The sequence below is a fragment of the Lagopus leucura genome, unplaced genomic scaffold (genome assembly GCF_019238085.1).
Source record: "Lagopus leucura isolate 7727_CA_CO unplaced genomic scaffold, USGS_WTPT01 Super-Scaffold_100002, whole genome shotgun sequence".
Taxonomy (NCBI): domain Eukaryota; kingdom Metazoa; phylum Chordata; class Aves; order Galliformes; family Phasianidae; genus Lagopus; species Lagopus leucura.
Genome location: NW_024962263.1, coordinates 54975891 through 54992824, shown reverse-complemented (window position 1 = coordinate 54992824; position 16934 = coordinate 54975891). Strand labels below are relative to the sequence as shown.

Here is a 16934-nt window from a genome sequence, read left to right as displayed (position 1 = left end):
TATTAGTTCCTGTAATTCTGCACCTGAAGTATTAATTAAAAGCACATAAGAGAAAGTATATTGCCTTCTTTTTTACATAATGGGGTGCAAATCTGTTGCAAGACCTCCCTGGTTGGAGCTTTACAAAACATCAAAAGCATTGCCTCACAGAAACCTTATAAATACAAAGGACAAAGAAAACCACTCTCAAGCAAATGACATCTGAATCAGATGAGAAAGCAAGACATTGAAAAAAAAAAAGATTTTCAGTAACTCTGTAGAGATCTCTTCGTTTCAGGAGGGCTCGTGCAGTGGGATCTCAAAAAAAAATCACTGATCTGAATTGAAAACTGACTGGTCATCTACTTGCATTATGTCTTGGCCAATAAGAATTCTATTTTCAATGCTGTGGAAAACCTGGTGATACAGACAAGTCCTCACGTTGTCACCTGTCTCTCCTGGTGAGCTGGCCTGTGTTTTTTCTCCCTCCTGACCATACAGTTGATAATGTGCACAGACACGTACATATAATGGTATCAAACATTTACATGTATTTGTTCTCTAGACATCTGTAATCTTTATGATGCATTTCACAAATAACATCTACATAGCTTCTATGGATTGCTAGTTTTGAAGGAAATAAAATGCCTTTAGATACCCGTTAATTTACAAAATACATTGTTGAAAACATAATTTTCCTTCAAAAATCTTTTGTTTCTAAAACCCCGATACAGTCCTCAAGTATACTTCAGATAAAAATAGCATGAAACCAGAAATTCCTGATCTCTCATTCTCCTAGATGTTTCATAATTGATTTCACAAGATAAGTGAAAGAGTGGAAAACTGGCAACCTTAACACTTGAGAACTAGCATACACCACACTGCGATGTATTTTTGAGCCTGTCTGCATACCACATGGACAATGTACCTTATAAAAATCACTTGGTAAAGCAGGAAGGGGGAAAGGAGAACTTCGCATTTTCATTTGTTTCTCTGACCATGAGAATGAATTAATTTCATTCTAAGGCCCAGTGAAATGTTCTCTTTCAAGCTTGGCCCACTGTTTGTATGTCTGCAAGGCCATGTTAAATTTGGTAACTTGAACCATCTGGCAGTGTCTTTGAAGCATATGGGAATAGATCGAAGCTGCAACTATGCAAGGTGAATTTTACATTTTTATATTTCTCGCATAGTTAATTAACATCTCTATTCTTTGAGGGGCTGTGTGTTTAATTCCTACTGCAGGCAATGGCAGATGAGTGTACGATGAACCTTTGATGAGATACAAAACACAGATCAGGTTCAGCCCAACCCATACCTCTATTTGTTAAAACTGGCTATGTACCATTTGTTTGAAATGAGAAGACATCACAGTGCTCAGACTTTCTCTTTGCTTTATAACAAAGGGAAGTCAGTGTCTTTCTTTCCTTAACTATTTAGAAGTGATCTTTACAGAGACGAGAACAATTTATTTTCATGCAACTGTGACAATACAGAGCTGGCCATTTTCATCACAAATGAATTAAACAAGACAGGAGCAGTGGCTAAAATAATAAAATAGCTGCCTCTTTCATTACCTGTCTGACAACACTTGATTTGACAGACTATTAGGTAGCATTGCAAACTGTTTAAATACTCTGAAATATATACCACTGCTATAAGGCTTTGATACCATATTGTAGATGTTTAAACATACTGATTTATGCTAACTTATGAGGGCACACCCAGAATGTCAACAACACTTAAAATGAATCAAATTCTTAAAGGATTTGAGTTCATGTTGATGAAAAGGACAGATTAATTACTTTGTTTTAAATATGCTGTAATCTTAACATCATTATCTTCTGCATCATCCCAGATCTAAGTGCCATACTCAGTTTAAAGACATAAAAAAGGGAATCAACAAAAGGGATAGCCTCTCATCCTATTATTATTTAATTAACAACTCTCTAGAAATTGATGAGCACTGAGCTTTGTTCTGAAAAGTAAATAGCCCTATGCATCATAACGCAAAGCAAAAATTTCAGCAGGACAGACCTGCTCAGCAAAATCACATGACTATTCTCTTAGCTTTTCTGAACCTCTTGGCTCCAAGAGTAGCCCCCCCGGCGCCCCCCCCGAAAAAAAAAAAAAAAAAAAAAAAAAAAAGTATTTTTGAATTCAGTTGCTCTTAAAAATGTAGCTGAAAGCCTTTCTTTAAAGATGAGTCAACCTCATGAAAAGAGTCTTGTGCTCTTTATGTATAATAAATAATATGCTATCATCACAGTCTCACATCTGCTTCTTCCTAGGTAAATCAAGAAATCTTATCTTTGTAATAGATGGTCAGATATCTTGCCAGGAAATCCCAAATAAAACTGGGTATAGATGTGTAAGATTCAAGGAAAGATATGTTGGTCTAGATTCTCTTTTAAAGATACTTCTATTTCTTTTTGACTGATAGCATGCTTTGTGACTACTGATGGCCCCATTATAATACACCAAACTGAGCAGCCAGGTAAGACATTAGGCCAGATAAGGTAACCTATCATCTTGGCCAAACTTTCTGCTCCTTTTAATTCTAACAGCCTAACCACTGTAGTGCCTCCATGAGAACATGAGAGTAGATGGATTGGTTCAGACCAAGGGTCTGCCTGGTCAGCACTCCTCCAACAGCTCTAGGCTGAGGGCGAAGTAACAATACTTTCCCCATTCTCTAGCCTTTTGCCTCTACCTCTGGCTATTTTCAACTCAGAAGTTTTTTTTAATCTATGGCTGGTCCTTAGACCCATTTGAAAACTCTGTCTAGTCTGTTTTTTATTGTTCCATTATGGTCTTTGGCACAAATTCCACACACGCTCTCCACTGTATAAAGAATATTCATACTACACAGTTTCACTCTAGGAGATAGCATTTAAAGGAGTAACAACTTTTTTAGCATTAGCAGATACAGATCGTGTTTCTCAAGGTGCTTGTTCCTATTTATGTAAGGAAAGCAATGACAATTCTCCACATACAATGGTGAAAAACCTCTTTCAAGACTATTTTGGAGACATTCACTTGAACGTTGAATGGGTTTAAAAGCTCACTGCTCTTCTGAACAACTGTTCTTTCCTTTTGAGCTTCTAAAAACTGATTCATGTTCTTTAGTCTGTTGCAACGTTTTTTCCAGAAAATGCACCTACAGCTGAGCTGAAGCAGAAACATTTGGTATGCCATTGAATTCTCCTGGAAAGGGCCTTGCAGTCCATAGAGGAAAAAAAATGTACAATAGTATTAACATTTGCAGTCCAGTCTGCACAAATGCACTACCCTGGAAACCCCAGCGAATACGTCCCCTAGAAAACAAAGAAACATTTAAGTGACTAAAATATATAGCTGTTTAATTTTTACAAACCGTACATATAACTGCCATAAATATCAGCTGTTTTTACCATCTCAATGATTAAATCATCTCTGTAAGTAGCAGCAAAAATTTTATAACCTCTCAGGGCCTGCATCATTAAGTACTGAAAATAACTTGAAGTGCCGTGCAAAGCAAATGGTATAGTTGTAAACTCCTACAGACTCCTCAGAACTTGAAGTCTTTCTTAAGGGAATCGTCAGTAATATTTCATATAAATACAAAGTCAAATCTGTATTATCTGTCATCATATGTTCTAGTCAATTCGGTATTGACATCTCCAGCTCTGTATTAGCATGCACCAGTCACCCAGACCAACTTTTCTAGAAGCAGTATCTCTATCATCTTTCTCTACAACAGACTGAAAAATAATCCATGGCCCATGAATAACAAGTGTCTCAACAGCAGCTTTTCAATATAGAGCTGCAATCTGTCTCCCATTCACTTTGTCAAATTATGGTCCACATATCAGCCACTTGCAGTAGTGATATATCTGCCAAGCGTCAAGTACATTTCTTGCAAAGGAAATTCTTTTTTAGGATTTTTTAACTTTCAAAATGTCTGATCTCAAACACGCAAAATAATGAGTCAGACTCTAAAAAATCTTAAGGTTTTTGCTTTGTTGTTTTTTTTTTTTTAATTATGTTAATTTATTTTCCTTTGGAGCTTTTTCTGGGTCATATTTTCAAGCTTTTCTCCAAGGCCATGAGGAATTTTGACAGCTTTTAAAAAAATGTTATTTCTTGTAATAGCATGTTTATGGAAAATATTTATTGTCACCATGTACTTCGTGTTCAACTGACAACTAAGAATCTTCTAAAATATGTTTGGCTAAATCATCCTGAGAAAAGAATTTTCATTCAAAACATGTTCTTTAGTTTTCTTTACATTACTTGTATATTTTTCCCAGATAATTAAGCTTTACAGAAAGTAGGTTTTTGGGTGTGGAGGAAAACCATGAATTAACACAATCTCTTTAAAATATAAAAATATCTGAGTTATTGATTATAGACCCTCACAAATGTGATTTCTTTACCCCGAAATCTGGGATTTCTCCTCCCTAACAATGCTTCCGTTTGAAATACTTGTTTTATTTGTAGTGATTATAGGACAGTTTGGTTTGAAAATACGCATTACAAACCAGATATCAACTTTTCTTTTTTTAAGATGGAAATGTTTGTGAGTACTTGATAAATGTAAACATTCTCACTAATGGGATCTACTGCTAATGGCTCCTGTTTGTGTGTCACTCACCAATTCAATTTGAAGAAAGGCATTCTTTTCATGATATACCTTCTCTATATGACGTTATTTAAGCTGACTATAGTGTCCTTCATGTATATTTTTTCTTTCATCCCTTCTGTCCTGATTAATACTAACAGGGACTCTGCAGGAAACCCACTGGGACCGCTCATGGTACCTTGAAATCACTGTTTCTGTACTGCTGTCTTCAAAACCTCGTTTTGCTAGTTAGTCCCTCTCCCCCCTACCTGCAGGATCCCCAACTTCCCTTTGTTAGCACCTTTGTTTGCAGCTAGTTTGCTCCTTTTTCACTACCCCCATTTACTTCTTCCTTTCTCCCACATCTGCCCAGCTCCTCGAGTTTTCCACTCCAGACTTTTGTGAGGAAGGATGTGCCCAGTGCCCGCACTACCCACTGCTCAGCCAGGGACAAGCACTGCAGTCACAGTGGCATGTCATAGGTGATTCTTTGCACTTTTCACTTTTCACTTGCTTCCTGCTTTCTGAAGCGCCCACGTGGACTTCTCACAAAGTCTGGATGGGACAGGAAGCGAAGGGCTCACCTAACCCGTTAGGTTGATGATGAACCTCAGAGAAATAAAGCGACCCATAGGCCTGATCCAACGTGCGCAAAACGGCTGTGGGGAGGGCAAGCGAGCCGCGCAAGAGGGCCAAGAGCTGCGAAACTGTGCCGGGGGCTCTCACAGAGGCGGCGCGAGGGACCCGCCCGCGGCAACCGGCGCAGCCCGCGCTCGACCCCAGGCTACCATCCTGCAGGACCGCACCCCTCGTTCGCCGGGCCTAATCGGGTCGGGCCTGCGCGGAAGGGGCGCCATAGTAACCGGCGGGGGCCGGGCGGCGCCGGGGGGCCGGGGGGGGGGGGGGGGGGGAGGGGGGGGGGACGGCGGCGGGATGGCGGGCGCGGTAGCGCCCCCTCTCCGCGACTCCCAGCCCCGTCCCCTGCGGCCGCAAATGGCTCTTCCCTCGGCAGCCCCTTTGTGTGAAGCACACTCGGAGCAGCGCCGCGTCCCCCGCCGCCCGCCGAGCCGTGCCGGGCCGTGCCGAGCCGGGCGGCCATTCCAGCGCGGGCGGACTGCTCGCCGCTCCCCGCGGGGGTGCGCGGGGTCACCCGGCCTCCGTTACCGCTTTTCCCGACCACGCTCCTCAGGGTGGGGGGACAACTAAAATACACCGCCAGCAAACGAAACAAACAAACAGATAACAACAAATTAAAAAAAAAAAAAAAAAAAAGAAAGAAAGAAAGAAAGAAGGAAGGGGCAAAGAACAGAGCGAGCGAGAGACCGAGCGAGCGAGGGGGAGGGGGGGGGGGAGACGCGAGGCAACTCCGAGGCTCCCATAAAGCGCGGCACGCACGGAGCGAGCGCCCCGGCGCCGGTGCGCGGGGAACAATAAGTGCTGAAGTTACCTGCCCTGCCGGGAGGAAGGAGCGTTTGTTGGTTCTCTCGCAGACATCTGCAAACCGGTGCTTTTTTGGAAGAGATTTTTTTTTTTTTTTTTTTTTTTTTTCTCTTTAGAAACCACAAACGGATGTGAGGCAGGGAAGGTGTTTCTTTGACTGCCGAAGTCAGGCACCTCTTTTTTTTTCTTTTTTTTCTTTTTTTTCATTCTTCTCAGCCCTGTTGTGTGCACCCCCCTCCCCTCGCGCGCACACACGCACACGCACCCCTTTTTGCACCAACAACGTTAACAGCCCAAAGACAAGGAGAGGAGTTTGCTTGATGTTTGAGTGAAATGGACGTAAGATTTTATTCACCACCTCCTCAGCCTGCGGCCGCTCCTGATACGCCTTGTTTGGGACCTTCCCCTTGCCTGGACCCCTACTATTGCAACAAGGTGACTCGCGTTTTGTCTCGTCCGAGGGGTTTTCTCCGCGCTGTCGGTTGTGCTGCGGTCGCGGTGCCGGAGCGGGCACTGAGCCGCGCTGCGGGAGTCCCGGGCGGGCAGCGGTCGCGGGGCCGGGGCACCCCGAATTCAGAGCCGGAGCGCTTTGGGGGCGGGCGGCCGGGCGAGGGGCGGAGGGTGGGGGGGTATTTTCCGTGGCGTGTTCCGTCGGTGAGGAACAACGCGGTGTCGGTGCGGAGGACTTGGATCTCCAGGGCTGCTGTGAATGGGGATCGTGTTAGCTGAGCAACTCTCTGCCCCACCGCGAACCCCGCAGTTGATGTGTCAGAGCCGTGCTTGGCCGTGCCGGGAACGCGGCTGTGTGTGCGTGTCCGTGACATGTGTGTGTGCACATATACAGACACATATACATATGTATACCGATATGTCTGTATGTGTATATATACATGCGCACACACAGTGTACACACTCAGTAAAACAGGGTGACAAGTCAGTCCAGCGCAAAGGCTCACTTTGTCCCACTGTGCCGCTGCTCAGCCAGTTCTTCAGCAACTTGTCGTAAGGGTCCGTGTCCGCCGGAGCCCGGTGTCAGCCCTCGCACCCCGAGGGGGGCACCGCAGAGTCCAGGCCAGGCCGAGATGAGGGACTACGGTGCTGCCATCCCGGAGCACTTCGCTATACTTTAGCTCACGAGCAGGGGGCTGGGGGAGAGAGCATCGGTGCTGCCGCTGTGGCTGCATGCATGAGCTGCACTTTCTCCGTTCTTACGGAGTGGGCTTTGCTCACGAATGAAACACTGCCCGTAGGAAATCCTCAGGAGGTGCAGGAGCGCTCCTGCAGCACTCGCTATCCCTCAAGGTGTGCTTAGAGACGAGTGTTCTCGCATCCAATCTACGCGGAGCACAGCAACACGGGTGCGGGACGGGGAGACCTCGGGTGCAGCGGGGTACCGGAGCGCATCCTCGGGGTCGGACCCCGCCGGGCAGCTCCGCTCAGCGCTGCCCGTTGTCACGCTGTGCTCACGTGTTGGGAAGGTGTTGGGAGTCGTCTCTTTCCCTGCCGGCAGCTGCCCAGATTCGGAGATAAAAGACGAAATAGGAGATACCGGTGTTAAAACGCAGGGGCAGCGGCGGCGGGGTGAAACCCTCTCAGTTTTCAGGAAAGATTTCCCACATGGTCTCATCTACCAATCGCAACAGGAAGGACCAAATTCAGCCTGGGTGCATTTCACATACACTCAATGGAGTTATAGAATTCAGGGATAAATCTGGCCCTCTGTGGTGGGTGCCTGAGGATATTTCGGAAGATCCCAGAGGTGTGGCTGTTAGCAGCGTTCAGTAGCAGTGTTTGGCAGTCTCCGTCCCCTGCCCCATAGATCGGAAGTTGGTGTGAGGAGCGAACTTTGCTCAGCAGGAGGAGCCCAGATGCATATAAGCATGTGTGCGGGTATTAATTTTTTGTTCAAGTGCACGGAATAGTGTTAGGCTGCTACCCTTGATCTGCGACTTGGCATTATTTCCTCTATTGTCTGTTTTTGTACCTCGTAACCATAAAGTGTTGCCATGTAAGAAGCCCAGGCTAAAATTAATGGCATAAGTACCAAAGTGTCTGAAGACCCATTTGGCAGTGAAACTGGACAAACGTTATTAAACCTATCAGTGATTTAAGGCTTCAAAAAGAAGGTAATGACTTGAATACACATTTCACTCATCATTCTTGAGATAGCGGGCCAGATTTAATTTAAAAGTTAAATGCTTTGGAAAATCAGGAATTACTTTAATATATTAAATCATTTTCCAATTAAGTTCCTTAAATCATTTTTGGTGGGTTGCACTGCAAATCGAATAAATTAATTTAGAAAGTAGTTTTTCGGAATGTCTTTACTGGCTGGTTAAAGCTTCTTTTAAGTCATGCCATGTATGAGGGAGCAAACTGTTCTTTTTAAATGCAAATGAGACACTCATTCTGGAGACAAGTTGCAACTCTTCTATTTCACTTTGCCTGAACTGATAATGTGCTTAAAAGTGCACAGTCATAAGACATATGTTTTCTGCTTGGAAGACTTACCAGGAATGTTTCCTATAAGGTACTGAGTACAGGATGAATGTCTTTTTCAGATGTCTTTGCCCCTGACCACTGATTACATTAAATGGGCAAAGGAAGCTTGCTTAGGCCCCTTGGAGGCGTACATTTACTGAACATTTCATTTTTCACTCCTTCACTCTCTCCTTTCACCCAGCATGATTAACATTGCTGTGAAAACTTATCTGACTTGTTCCAAACATGCAGTCACGTTCCAGTATTGCTCTGTCACTCATCCTCCTGCTGTGTGTGTTTGGGGAACTGGAAGGGAAGTCTGCAGGATATCCCCCAGGTAAGGTGGGCTGGCTGCTTGCAGCTGATCTCTCCTGGTGTAGGAAGTGGGTGCTGCAGTGGAATGGGTCCGTGTTTGGAACTGGAGTGGTGGTCTTCATCAGCTGCTTATCTCTGACTAAACATTACGAAACTCAGCTGGGACTGGTTCTTGCTTCCTGTGAAGTCAGTAAAAACTTGCTTTGGGCGCTTGCTGCTGGCCTTGGCCCTTGTTTGCCCCCTGAGATAGTGGTTTGTTTTTTATTTTTGGCAAACAGGGAAGACTTTGATTCCTTACATTTTAAATCTGCTGGAGCTGCTGGTTATTTGCAAAGTATTCCACAAATACTTGAACTTTTCAGTTTTCTAGTACCTTTTTCCTGACCAAATGGTTGGGCAAATCATGTGAGTGAGTACCCAGGCACTTGCATTGATGATGCTGACAGCGCGTGTTTTCTGTAGGCAAAGGAAAATGCAGCAGCGTAGATTCAAACACTCGCGTCTTATCTTACAATTTTCAGTTGGCAGGCTTTGTTTCAGAAGGCTGCTTAGATCTTTATTTCATAAACCTAAAATAACACTCTAAGCATCTTAGTCTAATATTTCTCTATCTGCTGTGAAAGCTCATTATGCTCTGCATATATTGTCATGCAGGCTTTTCCTTGTCTGTCTCGCAGAACCCATGGAGAGAGAAAAGTAAAAGAACAATGCAAACAATGTTGGTTATGACAACTGTGTGAGGTATCTCTTATACAAACAGACAGAATGGACGGTATGCTGGAGTATATAGGTCAGCCTTTGAAATAACATAGTGGAGCTCTTATGCTGGACGGACAGATTTAGAGCTGGGGTTGTACCGTTTGCCTCTTGAAACTTGAAGCATAATTGCATTTCAGACATTCACCAGCTAATAGGAGTAGTCTGCTGGGTGGAAGTTTATTTTAGGAAACATCAGATTCCCTAATTGAGTTGCATGTTACAAGAAGGAATAACTTTGCTAATCAGAATTTATTAATGCAACAGTAGAATATGGTCAGAGATTTCAAGGTACTTGAAGAAGTCAAACAATAAGTTTAAACGTTTACGTAGGGAGCAATAAATAACATTCTTGTGGCTTTCCATACTGAAGTTTCCCCTCTAAAGCCTGCGTCAGTCAGTGCTGTAAGAAGGATCAGTACATTTTCATACTTGCAACTTTACGGTGTTTTCAGATATCTGCTCACATAAAGTGCAGTTACATAATTATAATTTGACACAGTTAATGACAGGGATGCTGACCCCTGCCAACTGCAGGGAGAAAATAATGGTCTTTACTGCTCCCAATGGTTAGCCTTGCAGAATTATGCACTAGATTCTTGTGTGATTTGCTACCTGGTTCAAAATAAAGGAGCCTACAACTCATCTTTCTTGTATCCACTGGTACTTGTCAGTGCAGTAGAAAAATGCAGCCAGACAGCAGAGGTAGAGTGATAGTCTGTAGATATTTCTAAAAAGGGGAATAAAGGTGAAAAGAAAAAAAAAAAGAGTGGAAAGCAAAACCTTTTCAAATGAAAAAAGCAGAGTGACATTGGATAAAAGTGGATAAAGTGAATGCACTACTTTGGAAGCAGTAACAATCCTGCTAGTAATCAGAATTCTATGGACCAAAAGTTCTGTATATAATTTATATACAGCATTTATCATAATTTATTGTGTAAACTTAATTCCACCATGGAGGCTACCCTTTTTAAAATGTTCTGCGGCTGTTTACAAAGTGTCCATTATTTCCAATGGCTTGATACTGTCCTGTTTGTATCTGAGATTCAGAATTCTTTAGAGTCATTGCTCTGAAGCTGAAATGTTTGTGTTTTGACAGAATGTTAGATTATGCTCATCTCACCGATCACCGTTTATATATTGTGGGCATCTTTTTTCCTTGGATGATTACTTTGTCCCCTAATGCATTAGAATCGTACTTGAAATTTTTTTGTGCTACTTAAAAGATTAAACAAGTACATTAGAACTGACTGTTGAGTTTCAAGTGTTTTAGCTAGTCTCCAAAAATATCACACAGACATGAAATGGACTTTCCTTCCATAGACTATGAGACCTTAGAGAGTTGTGTCAGAGTTAGAGGCTTACAGAATACAGAAAATAATTTATGCACATGCTTTTGAGAAATATTTCACTGAGATGTTTTATAAACCAAAGCTTTCATGGCCATTCTTATATGTTTTTCTTTCTGCCATACTTTACTGCTTTGAGAGAAACTGTGTTTAATTCTCTTACCAGGATGAGGTGTTCCATCTCTAGCGGACTACCCTCAGACAGCCTAACATGAGGTCTGCTGAAACAAATGAAAGCTGTAAGCTATCAAGAATGCTGAATTTGTACAACACTACATTGTATGTATTGGTGCTGAGGTGAAACCAAAGAGCAGCTGGAGCTGTGTTCATTTAAGGAATTACGGAGTTGATATTGTGGAAGACTGGGCGCTCTCAACTCCTGTTGAATTCACTGCCTGCTGGGGATTATTGCACTTTACCAGTACTCTCCTGCTCTCAGATTCTCATTTTAGCAGGACTTTCTCATCTTACTAGCACTGCACAGGAGCATCAGAAAATGGACTATTTAAAACATGATTTTGTAGTGAGCAGAGAAATGTCCTAATCATGGTAGGATTTAGATCAGAATTCTTGGATATTTAAATCCTTTATTGATGGCAGATGTGACATAGCTTAGACAGCAGAAGCAAAAAGCTTCCTTTAACTGCTCTCTCGGCGCAGCTCAAGAGTGACCTGAAAGCACTGCTTCTTATGGTGAGAGGGAGTCCCTGTATCCGTTCAGACCTTGGCTGCTGGAATCAGCAGCAGTGGCAATTAGAGGCAGCTCTGTTTATTTTTGTGAAGTGAACACATGCTCTGTGGATGTCTTGCATGGGCTGCGTACGCTAAAATGCAAAGTTTAAAATATTGCCGCTCCAAACTAAAGCGTTGTGGTGGCAGTGTTTTGTTACATGACTAGGTGCAGATTTTCTGCCCAAAGAGTAATTTCTTATTAAAAGTGCTGAGTTATAAACTGCTCGAAAACATGGCTTTTAATGGGAGTGCCAACCAACCATTTATTATAGCAGTGCTTCCAAAATACTTTAAGACATGGAATTCACATTAATCTGAATGAGATTTTCTTGGTCATAACATTTCTCCCTACAGCGTTCAGTTGGAAAATAGGAACAGTTCATTATTCTATGGTTAGGCACGGATTGCATACCGTTAGCGGCAGCATCAGACATTGCACTGCCACAGCAGCAAGTGCACAGAAAGAAATTTCACCTCCCCTTCCACTGGAATATCCTATCCACATTTCATGTTCATCAGTTGTGATCAGTTGTGGGTTAATGAGTTAGGGCACTGAATAAAACGTTTAGCTCTTGACTTGGATCTTCAAAGTTAAAAGTGTTTTTCAACAGAGATCTTGATGTAACTGACATTTATAATGTCTGTGGTTTTCTTCTGCTTCTTCTGTTTGCAATAAGTAGTATTTTTAGCATTTGAATTTCATACGGCTCTACTAATATTTATATCTTATCTTTCAATTGCACATATGCTGACACTGTTTCTGAACTGTTCATTTAGTATTTATTGCTGTGCTTCTATCAGATTTGCCACATACCCTTTTGGTATAGTTTCCTCCCAAGAAACACACTGCTTTCTAAGTTACAAAACATTCTTGAATTACATGATCATCTGACAAATCCAGGTTAGAGGAAATACCTGAATCTTTTAACGTTTGCATTCTTGATTGTTAAACCTCCCTTTACCAGCCAAAAGTGGCATGAGTGGCTTTTTCAAAGTTACTGCTGGCATGGAAAATAAGACTCTGTGGTGGTACTTCTGTCTCCTGCTATTGTTGATAATTATATGGTCCAAAAGGTTAAATAGAAGCTACTGTAGCTGGTATATTTGTGTTACATTAAGCAACTCTACAGTGAACTCCAGTTCCTTACTCTGTATGCAAGAAGAAATCAGAACTCTGAAACAAGAAAGTGATGGCCTGTACTTCAGAAAGTGTGTCAGTAAGGGAAGTATGATGTGTGCAGTGTGAGGCAAATGATTGATCTAGAAAAGTAAAAAGATTACAGATACATGTAAATTCCTATTGTATCACTGTAACTCAACATGTATGTAGACCTGTGCATTTATGTTTTGCTGCTCACCTTGAAGAAGGAATCAGTAATTTCTACCCTGCTTTACAAGAGGCTGGCTCTGAAGTCATACTTCAGTTGCAGTTGCTGAAAGTGCAAAAGTTTGTGTTCGTGAATAAGAGAGCACATTTGTTTCTTATACACGCATCATGTTTGCATCAACTTAAAATTATAATAAGCAGTAAGAAGAAATACAATAGTGGAAAGAGAAGATAACATTTCAAAAAAAGTATAATTTATCTTTTGGCAGACACAGTTGTGAAAATTAGTCATAGAAACCTGCAGATAGAAGAGGCTTAATATCAAAGCTAATGATTTATTTTATGTTAATGACTTTCTGCTAGGGCATAAAAGACTGCTCATAATGGACTCTCAGTGCTGCATTCAGTTGTGAAGGCTAATGGGATAATCTTTCCCAAAATTAAGCTTTTTGAAGTAAATCATTGTGTTATTTTTTTCAAGTTAACCCTTGAAAATGTATTAGCAAATGTTTTTTTAGGAACTGCTTGTAATCTTTATTGAAAAATATAAGGCAAGTCTTTTTCTTCACTAGCCGCTTTCTTAATGATGTTGGAAGTGTCTCCTTATGTTTGGTTATAGTTCTGACCAATAGCATTGATGATGTGGAAGTCATTCAGTTCTGTGGTTTATCACAATACAATTAGTTTTCTTGAGGCATAGTTCTTTTTTTCAGATTGAACAAAGGAAAAGAACTTTTGTTTTTTCTAGTGGCCTAACTAGTAATATTCCAAAAGGTAATAAAAATCTTAGTTTTGCATCAAGAAGTTTTTCAAATCATGTTTACAATTAGTGATAACCAACATTATATTTCAATAAGAGATAATTTGCCTACTAAAGTTCACATAATGTGCTAATCATGTCTAGTGGTTAATAAAGGCCTCCTATCTCACTCCCCTGATGGCTATAAAAGGCTATTATGTTCATGGCAGCAGTTCAGGTACAGCTGCTGTGTGTTAATAATGCATCATTGTCCCACTAATAAACACAGCAAAGGTCAGCAACCCCAAGCACCTAAAACACCTATTCTCTTTCCAAAATATTTATTAACACTTTAATAGCGTATCTATTCATTTTGGTTAGGGTTGTATCAGTTAATGACTCTCATGGATGCTTGTGTGTTCAGATTTTGCAATCTGCATCATTCTGCTGTGAACAATTGTACAAATCTTTCCTCTTAATCGTCTTTTTTTTTTTTTTTTTTTCCAGCTATGCGTTGTTCTTTTAATTTAATTTTATCGTGGAATATTATTTAAATTCCATGATCACTTTGTAATTAACTTACTTTTTTACTTAGTTTGGCAATTTGCACTTCTTTTTCTCAGCTCATTTAAGAATATAGAGGCTGAATTTTCATTAATGAAGACACATTGTAGGAATTCTAATTATATGCTAAAATTCTATGAAGTTGTGTAAGACACATATATGCATGCACACAGAGAGATACATGCACACATGTGTATACATGCACATTATATATGCACTACTTCCTTTAGGTTTCATGCAGAATTTTGTATTAGTGACTTATGTTTTCCTTTTTAGCATAGATTGCTGTATTCATAAAGGTTTTTTAAAATGCATTTTCTACAGACAAAGAACATATTCACATGGGATTTCCATTTTGCCAGGGAAACATGCAAATCAATAGGCCAGCACTTATCTGCATTAAAATTAGGTATACTGTAATTTATGGGCACAGTGATATTGAATTTGTCTTGCATAGCCACAGATATTCTTTAAGGTAGCCTGACTATGTGTCCTTAGAGAAAAGCAAAAGTGCTAATTGTACAAAATCTCATTTTCTCATCTGGTAGTATTGTCTTCTGTTTTCTGTTACTCATTTTGAAAACCTTATGTTTTTGTTTTTGTGTGTGTGTGTGCTGTGTGATTTACAAACAAACGTTCAGAGGGCAGAAAAATAACACTGCAATTCCATCAAGAGAAATGAAAAAGCTTAACTAGCTGAAGGGTTTCTATGATGTGTAGCACATAGCTTTGATGACACATTTGTCATGCTTTAAATATATAATACATGTAATAAAATAAGTACAGGCATAGTTGTGATATATGTGGTGACTGGCTCCATCGCTATTGTTTGTAGTCTCTGCGGTTGTCATACGTTGTTCTTTGCACATCATACCCTTACAGCAGAATTTGACACAATTTCTAGCTTTCAGTCCTGCACCATTTTCATTGCACAATATACATGAGTTTGACAGGGTGTGTTGAGGACAACTCTGGCAAGCAATTGATATTTTGAAGTGGCAAGCGTTTCAGCAGCTGCCTGCTTGTGAAAAAGGAATGATAAGATATAGTGTATTGTTAGTTTCAGGCAAAGCATTAAGGTTTAAGCTCTGTAAAAATGTACACATTATTCGTCAGTGGTGAAGCAAGCCTTTTATGTTTTTTAGAGCTTAGCTCTCTGGCTGATGTGAACTAGAATGACATTGGTTTAATGGTCAGTAAATGAATAGGAGTACTTTGAATTTGAACTGCTGCCAATTTTGCACCAACAAAGAGACTGACAAAAGAAAGATTTTATGTGAAAGCAAAGCACAAGCAATGTTTGGGGAGGTGGGGGTGAGGGCTAGAGGAACCTAACAGGAATATTCTTCAACACAGCCTTGTAATGATACTAGAATTGTTAAAACACATCCATTTTGCATGGCTCATCAGTTACAAACCTAAGCTGTTTCATCTAATGTTCTTTAAAACCTGTTGTTACACATAGTCCTTTAGAATATATTCATATGGAATTTACAGTGTGTTTTTCTAAATACTGCGCTGTGCCCTGAAGGCTCGTTGGCAGAATATCAGAGTTGTCCACTGCTGGAGTTCCCAAGTCTCCCTCTATCTGATAGTGGGAAACTGTAGTTTAATCAGTTATGGCACTTTCAGTGTGTAACATTCATTAGTAAGGCAATTTGTCATGACTGTTAATAGTCAGGATGCATCTGCTTTCTCTTCAGTTACAAAGCATGATGAGGAAGAGCAAATATTTCAGTTTCTAATAATATTAACACATTTGGAAATTGTAGTTTGAGTTCAGTACTTGAAACACAAACAGAAGATTGATAATGATTTCTTTACTTTCACAGGTTTTACCTTTACAGATGTGATTTTAAAGTACAATAATGCTACTATGGGTTGTTCATTATCAAGCTAGGTATTATAAAGTAACCACTATCCTTTCTGATGTTTATCAAAGCTTTTTTTTTACATACACCTTTCTCTATTACCATAAATTAGGATATTTTCAGAGTTGCAAGTCTTTAGGATTGATCCACATAATTTTCCAGTACGTCAGTAATAAATTTTTCACAGCATCATTTCTGGTAGCAGGCATTGTGCTGTGTGAGTTCTGTGGCTGGACAGCTTAAAGTGTTGTAAAAGACTTCTGTGGCAACTACCAAACAGACAAAATGCAATTGGAAAAATGTTCTCCCTGTAAACTGGGTTGTAATCATCATTCATTGTTCTAAATATGAAAGGTTAATTCTTTCCTACAACCAGGAGGGGTTAGGCTTCTTTTTTTCACAAATATCTGATAACCCTCATGTATTACATAATGCGATAGCTTCACGCACAATAGCTGTGTGATACATTTTAATTTTTAATGAAAACCCCCCAAATTTTAACATAATGATTTCTTTAGAAACTGAACCCAATCTTGGTAAAATCCGTTCTTGGTAGTAACAAAAGCTGTTACTGTTTAAGTTCCTGTTCAGCAGTTAGTTGGTACGCTTCGCTGGATGTTGTCAAAAAGGCTTTTCTCTTGATTGACAACCCCGTAGGAATGTGAATGGAGATTTTAATTGCATATCATGTGTGCATATCAGAGTGAGTGGATTCACTGACTCTCCTTAGCTCCATATCTCTACAGGTCAGTCATACCAAAATACTTTTTTTTTTTTT

General features: G+C 40.7%; 1 protein-coding gene across 3 annotated transcripts in view; it reads left to right on the top strand.

The window, feature by feature from the left end:
- Positions 1 to 5998: 5998 nt before the first annotated feature.
- TOX (thymocyte selection associated high mobility group box) overlaps positions 5999 to 16934 on the top strand; it is a 219631-nt gene continuing 208695 nt past the window's right edge. For 2 of the 3 annotated variants that reach the window (XM_042870266.1, XM_042870264.1), the window contains exon 1: positions 5999 to 6457. In XM_042870266.1, the coding sequence (XP_042726200.1) occupies positions 6356 to 6457 (102 nt within the window). In that variant the 5' untranslated portion in view covers positions 5999 to 6355. Of the gene's footprint in view, positions 6458 to 8815; positions 8841 to 16934 lie in introns of those variants that run through there. The other variant, XM_042870265.1, reaches the window with a different exon arrangement.